This window comes from Cupressus sempervirens, chromosome 3 (assembly GCF_028749045.1).
Source record: "Cupressus sempervirens isolate cs-2001-9-10 chromosome 3, ASM2874904v1, whole genome shotgun sequence".
Taxonomy (NCBI): Eukaryota; Viridiplantae; Streptophyta; class Pinopsida; order Cupressales; family Cupressaceae; genus Cupressus; species Cupressus sempervirens.
This window is the reverse complement of record NC_143120.1, coordinates 63,425,348-63,441,231: the sequence shown is the minus strand read 5'-3', so window position 1 is coordinate 63,441,231 and position 15,884 is coordinate 63,425,348. Positions and strand designations below refer to the sequence as shown.

General features: G+C 32.5%; 1 protein-coding gene across 1 annotated transcript in view; it reads left to right on the top strand.

Annotated features, from left to right (window-relative positions):
- Window positions 1–3,889, top strand: part of LOC149564793 (uncharacterized) — a 116,452-nt gene extending 112,563 nt beyond the window's left edge. The window contains exons 6-7 of the mRNA XM_089818377.1: window positions 3,469–3,525; window positions 3,643–3,889. Of these exons, the coding sequence (XP_089674503.1) occupies window positions 3,469–3,525; window positions 3,643–3,788 (203 nt within the window). The 3' untranslated portion in view covers window positions 3,789–3,889. The remainder of the gene's footprint in view (window positions 1–3,468; window positions 3,526–3,642) is intronic.
- The last annotated feature ends 11,995 nt before the right edge of the window (window positions 3,890–15,884 follow it).

The window sequence follows — 15,884 nt, the reverse complement described above, 5'->3', positions numbered from 1 at the left end:
TGAGATATGGATTCATGTTGAATCACTACTCATGAAACATGGGTGAATGAGTTTGACTCAAAATCACACAGTTAAAATCCTGATAGCAATATCACAATTTGACTTGCTGTGGAAATTATCTCCTACTTATCAATTGTTTAGGATTTTGAATAAGTTTCTGGCATCCATTGTCAAGTTTTCAATTCATGATGTCTTTGTAGAAAAATTTAATAAGGGTTTGTACTAATCGTTTGAATAAAGAATCTCAGTTTTCTCTCTAGAATGCTTTGGTGACTAGTACATGGCCTTGCAGCTTTTGAAAGATGTTGAGAACAATATATTGGACCCGTGGAATCAGTCTTAGATTTGTTGATGCTCTGGTGTGCAATGTAGTCATACACCTATTCTAGCCTGCATACTGTTTACCAAATCAATAATAATTTTTTAATGCACTAGCATTTGATGATTGATCACTTCAGGAGATGATGTATAAAGGTTGTAGATGGTCTCCAGTATCTTGGTTTTTGTCTGCATGATGTGTTGAGTCTCTCTCCCCAATGGCAAAAAGGCTAACAATTCACAATCTCGACGGTGGCATTGATATTGGGCCAATTGGGTGTATTCCTAAAATTGCAGTTGATCCTGACCTATTATTCTATTGGCTTTGAAGGAGTGTTATAATGTTTAAATTTGAAATTAGTGCTAGGCTGATCCACAACCTATTATTGCGATTGATGCATGTGCTTGGAGCAAATCTATTCCTTGTCACATGCTTCATTTGCTAGGACCTATTTGTGCAGGCCTAATTGGTGTTTGAGATGTTGTGAAGGATATATAAGAAGAATAAACCATTTTTGGAGTGATTTTTTTGGTCAAGTTCTAAAATGTGGGAATTTGATCCGAGATCGAATAATGAAGTGTGTAAAATTAGTGTACTAGAAGAGCAGATCTTCAAATAGGATTGCATTATCAACATAGTCAGATACTTCTTATATAGCAGTTCATACCATGTATTTAATAATAATTTTATGTATCTCGCTCTGAAGAAGTAATCTTCAGTTTTCAAATCCATTATATCTTGACCTAAGACAGTGTCTTGGCTACAGGTCTGACAGCAAACCTCTTCTAAAACTTGTTACATATTCACCGAGGTATTCCCTTTTTGGGTTTTTTACATAAAAATTCTTGGGTTCTTGTGTGATGCATGTCATGTGTTTGTTCTTCCATTCATTTTTTGAAATGGTTTAAAACTTGGTCAGTGTTTAAATTATATTGTTTATGCTGATTCACCCACTCCCTGCCCCCCTTAGCATGGTATCAAAGCAAGGTTCCTAGGGAAACATTTGACAGCTGAAGTTAGATCGTCCTTATGAAAACATCGGTTTGAAACTAAGATCAACATGATGAACTCTTTGGATAGAGTTCTTGAAGCCTAAGAAGCAAAGGAATGAGATATCAATCTTAATGACTGTGTAGTAGATTTTGGAGGAGAACTAAAAAATGCTCTCGAGGACGTGTATGCTGCAAAGGCAGATTGTGAAGAACCACAAGATCAAATTTAATAAGGCTGAGAGAGATCATCAGATTGAGGACCAAATTAGAAGTAAGCAATGAATATTTAAACAAACTCAAAAGAGCAGAATATGAAATAATATCCCCTTCTATGATTCTTTAGTGTTTGAAATAATTTTTTAGACTGCAAGAGGCTTCTTTATATCGAATACTTAATTTTCCACTAATGTATTTAGTAATATGGCTTGCAAATATGTATAGTAACAACATTTTAAGGGAAAGGTGTATTAATGCAAATATTGGCTATCCCGATGTATGCAAGAGGTATAATAATTCTAATAGGATTCTTGATGATGCTACAACTGCAATATTAAAGGAGTCCACCTGTGATCAACAAAGATGACTCTATATCTCAATGTTTATTGAAGATTAATGCTGATAAAACAAAGATCAATCTGAATGCATAAATGAGATCGTCTGCCTGATGCTGATCTGAATCTGACAAGAGATCTGTTGGTGAATGGTTTTAGTATTGTTGGTCCATGTCATTCATTTCTTGATTGTTGGTCCCCAATGTTGTATCTGAATTTGAATTACAAAAGTGTTTTGGGGCCTTTCAAAAAGCCATCTTTACCATTTTATTTAGAAGTATCATTAGAGCTCTCGAAGATTTCTAGACTCAAATTTCTAAATATCATAGCATAGTCATGTCTTTCGACTTTGAATATCAAAACAATATTCTTCTGTTTCTCAGAATAACATGAGTTAATGAACTAGATACAAATTGGCCATAATGATCTTATAACAAAACGAACAAACAAGGTCCATTAAGTACTGGAATGGGAATAATCAGCTACATGAGCCAATTGATATCAAGAATTAGTGAAAATTTAGTGATGGTTCACTTATTATGCCAATAGAAGACGAGTAGTTCAGAATTGAACTCTTTTTATGAATCCACTTGTAGATAACTTGTATTGAAAATAAGATATAAAGCTATGTTCCATGGCATTTTGGGGATTAGGATGGGGAGATGGCAGGGCCAAAAATAGGAGACGACTAAATAGATATATGTGTGTCAGTGAATTTGTCAACATATATTAAGTTGTTTTAGAGACGGAAGGAGGGAGGGGTCAAAATTTGATAAGAAGATAAATAAAGAAAGGATTCAGCAGCAATTATAGTATAACATGTTGATAATAGCAGCAGTATATAATGACATTATATCAATAGTCTCAAACATCAAAACCGTAACCTATCAAATATAAATACTTGAATCAATATAGTATGTAATATTTTTAATATTTAGATTTTAGTTTTTAGTTTTTTCTGATTTTGAATTATATATATACAATATTTTATTGAATGTCTAATAAATAAATATTTAAAAAATATTAAATTAAATTAATAATAATAATATATATTTTATAATACATAATGTTTTTAAAATTATATTAGATTTATAATTGGAATATATTTGAATATTTATTATTTAATACGTAAACCCCCCAAATTTGTAGGACCACTTTTGGGGACTAATCAGACTGATGAGACTTGTTTAAATTAAAATCTTGAACATATCTAGTCAGAAATTTTTTGGTCAATTTTTTTCTCATGCCAAATTTGATTAGTTAGGGAGCATTTCGTGTAGTTTCCTGAAATTAGTTTCATCCTCTCATCCCGAAAACATCTGCACACCAGAGCACTGATTCCTGTGTATCATATAGCCTCGTGGACGTTAAATTTTTATCTATCTATCTAGATATAAAGCTAACAGCATTACTCATTATCTTCAGAAGATACGTTATGCCTTCTTTGGTTACGTTAAACTTGCCCAGCAAATAGAGCTTTACTAATCTTTACTACTGTTTTATGGCTCCAACCCATTTCCTTTAAATAGCCTGGGATTTGTTTTGAACAGATTAACTTCCTTAAAATAATTCTACTACTTATTTATGAATTTTTTGTGGATTTCAGGAATGCGTGGAAATATTGAGATATTAATATATTTGGACGTTGAAAAGGCTTTAAACGGTATTACTACTTTTGGTTGAATCATCTGTGCTTTTTCATATGTTGCCAGTGAAAATTTGGGAGGCATAACATGAATAATTGGGTCTAATATTCTTGCATTGTTGTGTTCATTACCAGATGGAATGAAACTTTACCTATCAGACAACAAAGTTCTACTCACAGAGGGGTTTAATGGAGTAGTACCACCTAAATATTTTAAAAAGGTTGAGACATGGCCAGAAGGGAAGCCAATAACTCTATCAGATCATGTTAAATCTGATTAGTTGCTTGCTGAAACACGTTTTATCATTTTCTATTTAATGTAACATTTTGAATTCTATTTAATGAGGACAATGAGAAATATCCAAACAATATTCAAAGATAAGTTGTCTCATGATTTCAACCATAAAAGCAAGAGTAAAAGTCACTGATATCAAGAGAAGCAATAAATTAGACTTAATGAATGATTGCTAATGAAACATTAATAAGAGTTCGTTTGGTTGCTGGCATAGGAATTGAAAATTAGAAAAGAAAAATGAAGTGAGAATGGAAATAGGGAATGAGAATAGAAAAGGGCAATTCCAATCCTATTTGGTTCATTTGGAATTCGATTGAGAATAAGTTATTTCATTGTTTGTTTATACAAAAATGGAATAGGAATAAGGGTAAGTTTTGTATTTAAAAAAATATTTCCCTTAAATTATTTTGTTTTTAATTTATCATTTTTTTGTTAATTTTTTCAATAATGGTAAAATGATTTTTTTTTTCATTATTCTTTATTTATTTCATTTTTTTAAACAAATAGATATAATAAAAGAAATGTTATTAAAAAAATGTTGAAAAAAAAGTTCTAAAAAAATTCAATTTTTTTTTTTAAATTTTTTTTTTATAAATTTTTTTTTTATCAAATTGGGAATAGGAATGGCTTATTCTAGTTACAACTATTTTTTGGCATAGACATATGCTCATTTTAGGGGCAAAATTGGAATGTCTTCCTATTCCCAATTCTGATTGAGCGTACCAAACAACAAATATAAAACATATTCTACTTTTCTCTTCCTATTCTAGTCATATTCTAGCAACCAAATGGGCCCTAAGGTTTTTGTTTTAACTTCAAATTCATCTATTCTGAGTGTGCACAATATGTTATTTTAAAAATATTTTGTGGTCATGACATCTTTTAGTAAACAATTCATTTTCAACACATGAGATCAATCCATAACAATAAGGAGGCTTCTTAATTGAGGCTAATGTTCTAATCGTAGAGTCCGTGGATTCCAAATGTGTCGGTTGGAAATGACATATATCATATTGGAGATTCATTTACTACATGTTTGGGAAGGGAAAATAGGTTTTGTCAATTAAAAAATTGCTAGCATAAATTAACATAGATCAATTCTTTTTAGTTGTGAAAATATTAAATTTGATTAATTCTTTTTAGTTGTGAAATGTTAAGTTAAAAAATTAATAAGTGATTAAGATATTTTATTATAACAATGATGATGCAAATAATTCTTAAGATTTGTCTATTTTGTAACTAAAAGTTAATGTTTTTGTTTGGTCTAAATATTTCAAAATAAAAGTTATATATAAACTTAGTAGTGGGTTGAAACTATAGTTTTAGGCTATTTTCCTAGGTTTAGTCTTATAATGCTAGCCACATATATGATTTGGAAAATTGTGCATTTTTACTCCTAAGCTAACCTCACACTATGTTGTTTACTAATTGTCAATATTTAGTAATGTTTGAATACCTTAATAGGTTGCTAGCCTACTAGGAGCAAATTCTATAGCAACCCATTAGAATGACTAAATTTACAACCTTGGCAAATATTGGTAAACATCATTAAACATGAAAATATCCTAAGATGGGAACTTTGTTGTAGATAGGTTCCTTTTAGTACTTTAATTGAACAAACTAATGAAGTTCTCTCTCTCTCTCTCTCACACACACACACACACACACACACACACACACACACACATTTCTATTAATTATAGTTTGCCACAACAAATTTACACGAGGAGTTGTTGCTCCATATTGTATAAGAGAAGATCACTAATCTAGCTTTTACATCCGATAAAGATACTAGATCAAGAGTATTATTGGATCATCTAGTCCCATGATCCTATTATATTATTGTTGCATTTTGCCTTATCTCATTTATAAGTTCTCGAAGGAGGCACTATCAAATTAGGAAACTTCTTCGAATTCAAATTGGTATTTGGACTTATCCTTCATATTCTCTTTGTTGGGGCTTGGTTTGGTGATCTTTTTCTTTCAAGTATTTGTTTCCAATCATAAGCTCCTCCTTATTCAAGTTATTCCTCCATCATGGAAAGAAATGAGCCGATTTTATTTCTCTTTTGTATACTTGTGATGTCCTCTTTTAACGAGATCATAAAGTGGTCCATAGAGATCTCCAAGGAGAGGCTTGGAACTTTAATAAGATAGGTGAGATCACTATTGAACTAAATAAGATGTCTTCTTTTATTCTTCTTTCATTGAAAAACCATAAAATCTCATTAGTAAGAATAAACCAAAACTTTTCAAATTAACATAAAAAACATCAATATAATAACTAGCAAGTATCTAAGCCAAGATTATTATCAAACCCACAGGTTGACAAAAGACAAAAGACCAAACAAAAAAAAATACTTGCAATAAAAAATAGGTGTTACAAAAATTTCAAGTGTAGAACAAAAATCACAAATCTTGATGGACAACCCATATTTGTGTAGTATGTGACCCACAATCAATTTCTTTTGAGTATGAGTAGCATACGAAAGTATGATATTTTTTACCAACTTTTTTTGACATATGTGCTTCTTGCCCCATGAATCCTTACAATAATAGTATGGCTTATCTTGATGATTCTTTTTCATCCCTTTATTTTGATATGATGTTATGAATGTGGAGTTCTTTGGCCTCTTCCTTGTGTGTATTAGGCAACATTTTTTGCCTTCCTAACGACTTCCTCCAAGTTTTTGGGTTCTAGGAGTTTTACTAGGGCAATCTTTAAGTTCTACATAGAGAATTGAGCTGCCCTTAGGATAAATATGGGACCATTACAAATAGGTCTTGAAATTGACTGACAAATTCTTGTATGGTTCTTGTTTGTTTAAGGCGAGTTAACTCTTGGAAGTACCACTCACAATCTTTTTGGTCAAACCTACTCATTAAGCTTTAAGTAAATTCATTATATGAGGTGATTTTTTAATGACCTAAGGAAGTGAGATCATAATGCCACCAATTGTGGATTGATTGTTTAATGTGAAGTATGACAAACTTAATGACATCTTCTTCGGTCATAGGGCTTTTGGATAGAAATGTATCTAATTTTTGGGCTCATGATTGAGCAATTTCCTGCCCTGATCCATCGAAACAAGGTAGTAATATTTTATTACTTTCTTGTTAAGATAGTTGTCAACATGAGTTTTCTTTCTGTTGGCCATGGTTTTGGTTTCATAGTATCCTTTAAATGAAATAAGTTTTTGGATGTTGGATCCAAATTTGCATACATTTGTGCAATATATTTCACACTATTTGTGGTTGTTTCTTCTTCTATAATAGGTTCCTCACTTGGAATGAACTGAGGAAAGGTATTCCAAGGTACCGAACTTTGTGATGATGGCCCATTTTCCTCATGATTAGAATGCAAATCCCTTTGTAGATTTGGGTTGGATCTTTCACCATTGTTGTTGCTTAATGTTTAAATAGATTTGATTGACATTTTATTGGATCTTTAAAAATTTTCATTGGTTTTTTCAAGTTTCTCATTAGTTTATTTCATAAAGTTTCTCAAATCATGGGCTAGTTACTTTTCCATAGTTCTTTGGATGTGTTGATGTTTAAGCCAACAAAGTTCTATAGGATAACAAGAAACTGGTTATGATACCACTATAATGTTCCCTTTATTAGGGTTAGCTTGGGACAAATATTACCTGCAACATAAATGTCAAGATTAAACAATAACAAGTCTAAACATACTATTCTACCCTCTAACATAACCCAAAATCTTAAAGATGTTTGTAGATCGGGCTTCCTAACCCTTACTTATTCCACTATCTTCTCTGAAGTGTACCCCTTAAGATTCTTCTTGGACAAGACATCCTTTTTCCAAGGCCAATCACATATGCATATGTTGACATCATTAGAATATTATGGCCATTATATTATCCTCATCTAGCCATTTATATGGGGTTATGTTGACCTCTTACACTAGCACCACTAGCCATTTATATGAAGGTGATACTAACCTCTCGCATTGACACTATGAGGTATCAATCTCATCTAGCCATTTATATGGGTTGCACTACTAGTATCTTGCACTGGCACTATAGCCATTAATATGAAGATTATACCAATGTCCTCTCACATTGGCATTGTGAGGTCTCATCTAGCCATGCATATGAAGATTCTATTGACCTCTCACACTGACACTATTATCCAATTATACGAGGGGACGGACCTCATGCACTGGTACTATGTGATTACATAAATCTCAACTTAGCTATTTATATAGGAATGATCCCAACTTCTACACTAGCACTTAGTCATTTATCTAGAGTTGGGTACAATCCCTGAATTATAGGACTTTAATATTTCTATAGTTAACTAACAAACATCAAAGTTAAAAGATCATGAATAGTATTAATTTAAATTAATATCAATTTTTATAGTGTGTGTGTGTGTGTGTAATGTCACATTATATTATAATATAGATAGAGCTTTATACACACCCACACACACACACATGTATGTATGTATATGAGGAAGAGGTAAGTACAGGTTTTGAGAGTTAGGGACCCACCTCCGAAGTATAAAAGGTGATACTTGGTAGGGTTATACTCTATTTGAGTATATTCATGTTTGCATATCTTTCACATAAATAAATTTTGAAATATCATTCTTCTTTTAAATTAGTATGGCTAATTATTTATATGAATATGAATTATGATTGCTATATACAATAATAAAACAAATTCATTTTGTATGTATAAGAAGCTAATGATATGTTATATGAAAAGAAATAAAATGATAAGATGAGTATTTCTGTTATATCATCAATATTACTTTTGTAGTTAACCATCTATTTGGAATTCTTATCCATACTATAAGAATTATTTTCCTTGATCTTTTCTGAAGATGTTTCTTGCAAGAAAAGAATGGTTGATATCAAACTCAGAGGGAGATTGAAATCAAAGGGAGTTTGACACTTTGCTAAAGACATGCTTGGATAAGAAGCTCATAAGATCAATGTAAGGAGCAAATAGAGGATATGTTTCAATTGATTGTTGAAGATCTTGATCATATTAGAATCAGAGGGAGTTTTGAATTCATGTAAACTTTTGATATCATCCATGCAACTAAATCATTTAATGGGCCTAACCCTTGTGTACATCATGAGGAAGTGACGACTTCCAAATGATTATCACTTGTATTTACAAAAGTTACTATAAGGTGACAATCATATAGTAACTTGTGTCATGAGATCAAACAAATTGAGTCTATGGTGAATGTCTTGCATCTCAACATTTTGGGAGGCCATTACTCAAAGAGTACTTGGTGAATATCATTGATATTTGGGGAGGCTAGTAGTCTTGATATCGGATGTGATATCAAAACCTTTTGAGTACTTGGTGAATATCTTTGATATTATGGGAGGCCAATACTTTTGATATTAGATGTGATATCAAACATTATTTGAGTACTTGGTGAATATCATTGATATTCTGGGCGACCAATACTCTTGATATGAGATGTGATATCAAACCTTATTTGGGTACTTGGTGAATATCATTGATATTCTTAGAGGTCAATACTCATGATATCAGATGTGATATCAAAATATTTTGAGTACTTGGTGGATATCGAATGTCGATATTCTGGGAGACCAAAACCTGTGATATCAAAATAGTGAATATCTGATGATCAATGATATCTTTAAATTTTTCATACCTAATATTACTAATGGTGTAATACATGTCATGTGGTTATCCTTCTAGCTAAGAGGGAGTGTTGATGAATTGGTAGCTTTAGTAGGATAAATCTATGAGATCAAAGATATACACACACACACACACACACACACACACACACACACACACACACACACACACACACACACATATATACATATATATATATATATACATATACATATATATATGTGTACATATATACATATATATATATACACACATATATATATATATATATGTGTGTATATATATATATGTATATATATATATATGTATATGTATATATATGTATATGTATATATATATATATATATAATCAAGCTTTTCATTATACTAATTATAAATGAATAGACATGTCCCATGAAGGGACATGTCTCTTCTCAGTTTATTCCTCATAAAAATAAGAGATTGTTGTAAATTGGAAAACACATACCAAATATATGGTTGTGCTTAGTACACTTACAACAGATCCAAAAAAACCAACAATCCTATTTTCTTATAGTTTGTGCAAATACTCTTTGGGGAACCCTCTATGTGCATCACCATTAAGGGGAAACAATATGAGGCCTTTGGGATCTTTAGGTATATTCTCCAAGGCTGCCCTCTTGTGCCCTCTCTCTTTGTTCTATTTGCAGAAGGGTTTGGCTACTCGCTTGCCAGTGCCATTTCGGTGGGTTGTGTGTATGACATTACTCTTCTGATTCTTTTGACCAGCTGGGCAATGACCACTTTGCAGATGATTCCTTCCTCACCATTATTGAGGATGAGGAAAATGTTACCAATGGTTTGCAATGGCTAGACACCTTATGCTTAGCCTTTGGCTCAGCCATTCAATGTAACAAGACTCTTTGCTGGTGGCAGTCCTTCCTGCTTGGCCCACCATGGCTCACTTGCTTCCAATGGAAATGGATGCAACATGGAGAAATTTTTCACTTTCTTGCCATCTGCTTTTCCTTTCAAGCTTCCGCTATGGAGCTTTGGAATGCAATCTTGGCTAGGATTGAGAAAAAATTGAAATATTGGATCAATAAACCACTCTCCTTCGTTGGTAAATTTAAGATTTTCTCAAAGGTGTTGGCTATTATGGATGTGTACTATTCCTCCTGTTGGTCTCCCTTGAAGGCCTTTTATCTCAATCTTGAGCATTTGTTGCGTAATTTTATTTGAGCCTTAGATGCTTCTCATCATGGCTTCCATAGAGCATCATGGAATTTTTGTTGTTTGCTTAAAGATATTGGTGGGTTAGGGTTGCTTTCTACTCAAAAGCAAGGTGTTTCTCTATATGCCAAGTGGGTCATTTAGGATCTCACTGGAAATGAGGCCTGGAAAATTCTTTTGTGATATTGTATTGCTTCAGGATTCCTGGTTAACCAACCTTCTTGGAAGGGGATTGGCTTTCAACCCTTCTAGCAACCTCTAAACCTATGAAAATTCAAGGTACCTTTATGGCTAAGAGCATTTGGAAATCTTGTGAAGCCGTCAAGCTATGGCTTTGTTGGGCTAGAGATGGGTTTAGAGATGGGCTTTCCATTAACCAACATAATCTTTAGTGGTCCCCCTTATTTTCCATTAAAGGGCTGCCACTGGCTAAAGTGCAAGGAGTCAGTGCTCTGCATTTTTTCAAATGTGGCATTAGGACCTCCCAAGACTTATTCTCTAGAGTCACCACAAGCCTTCTCTCATGGGAGTACGTGTAGGTGAAGTTCTAACTTTCCTGTCCAGATTGATAGACATTTGATCTTCTATTTTTTGCGATGCCTCCTCATATGGTGCACAAGCTTGGTATTCAGTCTTCTAGACCTTGGTGGAAGGATTGGAGGTGGTATCTTTCCACTCCTATGACCAACTACTTATTGGTGGTTGGTTCCCCACCAACCTATGGTTAACATGCTCAACCAATACTGACATTTGCAATCCTCTCAGAAGACTTGGAGTCTTAGGTTTACCATTATTTGGAAAGCAATCAATGAGGTGAAGATTGCACACTTTTCTTGATGCATCCTCTTTTAAGGGTTGCCTTTGGGACCTCAACTCAGGCATTTGGGTGTACTTGACCACAAATGTCCCTTTTGTGGTCAACCAAAAAGATTTTTGCATATTTTTTTGTTCTACAAACATGCCCAACAATATTGGCACTGGATTCTTGACTTCTTCAAGCCTTTCTGCCCAGAAGCCTTTTCTTAGCATATGGTTGTTCTATGGGATTCATCCAGGCTCCCCTTTAAATAATCTAGTATGCTTTCAGAATGGACATTTTGTTCACTCTCTAGAAAGATCAAAATCTTGTCTTGTTTTCTCAAAGTTTTCTTGATATAAATGTCTCCAAGTACACTAAGTCTTGTATATGTAACAATGCAATGATGCATTTTCAAATATAAACTAACAAAGTGGCCCACCTCTAGGAGCTTCTTGTGCATTGGGGAAATGCTCCCTATACAGTGGCCAACGTGTCGCTTGATACCATCTCCAGAGACTATATGTTGCCTTGTGGCCACCGACGAGGCTGTAGCTCTTCTGCTTAAAGCTCACACAACCCTAGGTTGTAGTCTTCATGCTGCTTTCCTAGTGATAGTTTTGGTGGTCACCGTCACTTGGCTTGGCCTCCTTAGAGGAAGGGTTCTGGCTAGTCCCCGGTGGTTCCTTCCATTTTCCTAATTTTATGTGGCCCTCCTCCAATAGGGATCTAAAGTGGTCCTTCCCTTGCCTAGAATTGGCGATTTCCCCTCCTAAGCTAGAGAGAGATAATGATAAATCTTCTACGGATGTTGTTGATGGGTGGGTTCCTAGTAAGCCATCCACTAACCCCATTGATGCATGATGTTTTGATGATTGAGATCCTCCTCCCTTTGCTAGAACTTCTCTTGCAGCCTGCGTGTTTGTTTCATATGCTCTATTTTTTTTAGTAACTTGTTTTCCAACTTGAGGGCTTTATATACATACATACATACATACATATATATATATATACATATATATACATATATACATATATATATATATATGTATGTATATGTAATGTATATATATACATATACATACATACATGTATATATATACATATACATACATATATATATATATATATATGTATATATATATATGTATATATATATATATGTATATATGTATATATATATGTATATATACATATATGTATATATATACATATATATATACATATATATATACATATATATATATATATACATATATATACATATATATATACATATACATATATATATATATATATATATATATGTATATATATATATATATATGTATGTATATGTATGTATATGTATGTATATATATGTATATGTATGTATATATATATGTACATACATATACATACATACATATGAGTAGCTAAGTTCTCAACCTCTAACTATTTGAACTTTTGAAGGGTATCATCTAGTATCCCCTGACTCCTTTTTTGTGAATATGTAACTTTATTATTATTTTAGTAGAAAGGAACTATTCGTCCAATTTTTTTTTTATAATTCTATTGCTATTTTTTGAATGACTGACAATTTTCACTGGTGGTTTTGAATAATTTTAAATAAAAATGATTGAAATTATTTCAATGGTTCAGGCTTCTGGCATGTATGCATTTTAATTGATGCAAAATGTATTAAATGAAGGATGACACCAATTGAAATAAATGTGTGAGTTGTGTACCCAAGAATTTTGCCATCTCCTCTTTAATATATGCTAGGTCATAGAATTGTATTGGCAGGCATATGAAAACATGAGTTTATTATTTAATTTTATATTTCATGCTTTCTTTCTAAAATACTGAAAGCTTTGGTGTTTTTCTTGGTGTTGGGACTAGGATAAATAAAACCAGTGTAGTCTTCTTTCTCTATTTTCTCCATTATATTCTATGGCTCATTCTAGATTGTGGCTTTCTTGCCCTTTATATTATTTTGTTTTTTTGGTATATTGCAACAATATTGTATCGCATATCACAACAATGTTCTATGTATTTTTTAAAGGGTTTGCATTTGTTACAGGGATTCCATTCTTAAGAGCACAACAAAACAAAGTTCATGTTCTCTACAAAATTAACGCAAGTAATACTTTTCAGTTGATGTTGCACTTGTTATATTATATTTTGAAAATGGTTTCATTCCTACCTATTATATTTTAAACTTTTTATTTATGCCGAGAGCCCTTTCTTGATTTTTTTTACTTTTCTGTATATTTGCAAAATCTTGAAAATGAAATGGGTATGCCTCCAACATATTTGAAGGTTGAGAAATATGAAATGGTTATGTCAAAAGGGATTGAAAGACTTCAAAAAAATGAATCTTGAAAAAGGGAAGCACACATGTTGAAGTTATGAGTGAACAAAAGTGTATGAGCAATTGAAATGGGTGAATGATCTAGATGAATTCAAGAGCTCACATACTGTGCTCTAAGAACCTAACTAATTCTCCACTTTCTATATAATTTTTAAAGCATAACCCTTGGTAGGATAATATCCACTATTTTATTAAAAAAGAAAGCCCAAATATTTGATTGATTCTTATCCCTATTAAACTCTAGACGAATGCTCCTTAATGACTCTAGGATTTTCAATTCCACCTCCTACATCTTCATTAACCTCTTAATTTTCTCATTTTATTGTACATTTTTCTGCTCAATTAAAAATTTCTACAACAATTTATGGTTATGAACTCCGTGTGCTATTTTGGCTTTGGTTTATATTTTTGGGGCTTATTCTTTCTTTTATATGTCACATATCCAAAGATTTTTAATAGAAGAGGACTAGGATGCAAATTTTTTGCTACAACTTCAAAAAGAAATCACATATCAGTGTGTCTTTCTTGGAATCTTTCTGTGGCTTATATTAAGAGATTGTAGAATCAATAGAAATTTACTTAGCCCTCTAGAAGAAAACCTTTTTGCCAAAGTACCATAAAACCCACTCCTGAGTCTCTAGTGCAAGGAACATAATCTATTAAAGGGAAATGATATATGATTGCCATGTAGACTATCTATGCAAAACAATAGCTCCCAAATCCTACACTATGTAAAATCTTTGCTTCTAAAGTAATACCTCATATGGCAGAAGAACTACTCACTAAAACAATAAATAGAGGTCTCGTGTTTCAATCGGGATTGTCAACCTATAAAAAAAATTCATTTAAAAAAATATTCATTCTATAGTATAGGTCCATTATCTTGTAGTCATCTAAATGTAAATGGTATTAAATTAATTATCAACACCAACCACAAATAGTTGACACAGACCAACTATTCAAGTACATACCATCTCAATTAATTTTTTTAATATTAATTCTATCGTATAGGTTTGTTATCCTATAGTCATCTAAATGTAAATAGTATTAAATTAATTATCAACACCAACCGCAAATGGTTGACACAGACCAACCGTTCAAGTATAAACCATCTCAACCACCTAACATTTGTAGCCATCTAGTGCACTGTCCACCATTAATTATACAACAAGCTTTGGTCTATGGTCTCATAGCATTTAATGTGTATTTTAAAAAAATTCTAATAGACTGGGTCTGAATTCCCTAGAGCCCATATTTGGGTTTCTCTATTTTGTTTGATCTTCAACTTGGTATCAAAGTAATGGTAAATGATCTAAGAGTTTGGAGAGAGCCATGAGTGAAAGAGTGTGATTGAAAAGTGTAAAGTGAAAGATTGTGATTGAGAAGTGGGGAGGATTTCTCATCTTATGAAGGAGATTTCTGTTGTGAGAAGGCTTCCCCCATTACAAAGCTAGATTGAAGATTTGTGAATGACAATTTGCTAAGAAGGTAGAGAGAGCAAGGAAGTGCTGTTAGGAAGCTGCAACCAAAGGAACTTCAAAGAAATTTGTTGAAAAATAATTGTTCTAATAAGTGATAGTGTTTGATCAAGCCATTGTGAAAGATGATTGACATTGTATTGGAATGGAAGATGGTTGGTGGTGTATTTGGGAAAATAATATGATTTGTGATGTAGCCAATTAATGAGGTAGCAGATTGTGTTAAAGGATAACTCATGCTATAGAAAGATACTCCTAGAATGAAGAGAAAATTGCAAGTATGATATTGTTGGCAACGTGTGAAATTAGAGTGGATAATAAAAGATAAATAAACATTTCTAATTTGAAGTAGCTCAAGAGTGTTTGATTGCTATTAATGCAGGAAAAGTAAAGCGGTCTATCATCAATAAGTGGCTTGTGTGCAAGCGGGAGTGCTAGAGAGTGCATACACACTTCTTATGAGAGATGAGTAGGGGATTTGCTTCATGGCAAGGAAGACCTTCTAAGTATTTGATTATGTGTTTGTGTTTGAAATATGTGTGTATAGTATTATAATTTAGTTATGAAAGTTAGTGTTGGTTATCTTAGGTGTAACATGTTGAATAAAAAT